At 54.4% G+C, this 969-nt stretch overlaps 1 protein-coding gene across 1 annotated transcript; it reads right to left on the reverse strand.

Annotated features, from left to right (window-relative positions):
• Positions 1-6: 6 nt before the first annotated feature.
• On the reverse strand, positions 7-713 carry LOC126495637 (60S ribosomal protein L13-like). The gene has a single exon (XM_050133236.1). The coding sequence runs from the start codon at positions 678-680 to the stop codon at positions 45-47; it is 636 nt and encodes a 211-aa protein (XP_049989193.1). The 5' UTR covers positions 681-713; the 3' UTR covers positions 7-44.
• Between the last annotated feature and the right edge of the window lie 256 nt (positions 714-969).

Consider the following 969-nt stretch of genomic DNA (forward strand, 5'->3'; position numbering starts at 1 on the left):
TTTTTTGCTTTATGGAAAATTTATTGCAATATTCCAAAAGCACATCACTTTTTCTTCTCAACATCCTGCTCTGCAGCTTCCTTTGCCCTCTTTGCTCGGATGCCAAAGAGCCGGGCGTTGGCCCGGGCCATGCGAAGACTGGCAAAAGCCTTGAAGTTCTTCTCTTCTTCCGTAATGACTCTGGCTTTCTCCTTTTTATAAACATTCCGGATGGGCATCACAGGTCCTGTTAGCTGAGTGGCCAATTTAAGTTCTTCAGCCGAACTATCTCCCTTCTTTGGAGCGGAAGGCTTCCTGGGGAAGAGGATGAGCTTGGAGCGGTACTCCTTCAGGCGCTGCCCGTTGGCCTGCAGGGACTCGGTGGACTTGTTTCGCCTCCTTGGGTCCACGGAGATGCCGATGGTGCGAGCCACCTTCTTATGGATACCAGCCACCCTGAGTTCCTCCAGGCTGAAGCCCCGGCCAGCTCGGACCTTGGTGTGGTAGCGCACTGTGGGGCACCTCACGATGGGCCTGATGGGTCCGGACGCGGGGCGCGGGGCAATGAGGCGCGCTTTCGCCTGCCGGGCCTTGCGCCTGCGGATCTTGCGTGCCGGCTGGTTGAACCAAGTGTCCACTCGCCGCTGCCAGTCCTTGTGAAAGTGGGGCTTCAAGATCATGCCATTCCGGCTGGGCGCCATGGCTGCCTCCCGTGCAGGAGAACGGCCGAGCGGAAAGGCTCTGGTTTTCTTGAAATGTGAGTGATATGCAAAAATGATAACCGCACAGTAGAAATGATGTCCTTCAAGACATGTTGGGTCATTTTGTGGTGCATTTATTTCTACATGCAATTCCCTCAGTGGCCAGATGAGGGCAGTGGTGTCTACCTGGAAAGCACATTAAAGAGGTTTGTTTGCTGTCATGTGGGTCTCCTGAGACAGCCAAAAGTGCTCTCTCCAGTCCCTGCACATGACTTTGTCCTCCCAGTCC

This window comes from Alexandromys fortis, unplaced genomic scaffold (genome assembly GCF_014885135.2).
Source record: "Alexandromys fortis isolate MF-2015 unplaced genomic scaffold, M_Fortis_MF-2015_v1.1 scaffold_540, whole genome shotgun sequence".
Lineage (NCBI taxonomy): Eukaryota > Metazoa > Chordata > Mammalia > Rodentia > Cricetidae > Alexandromys > Alexandromys fortis.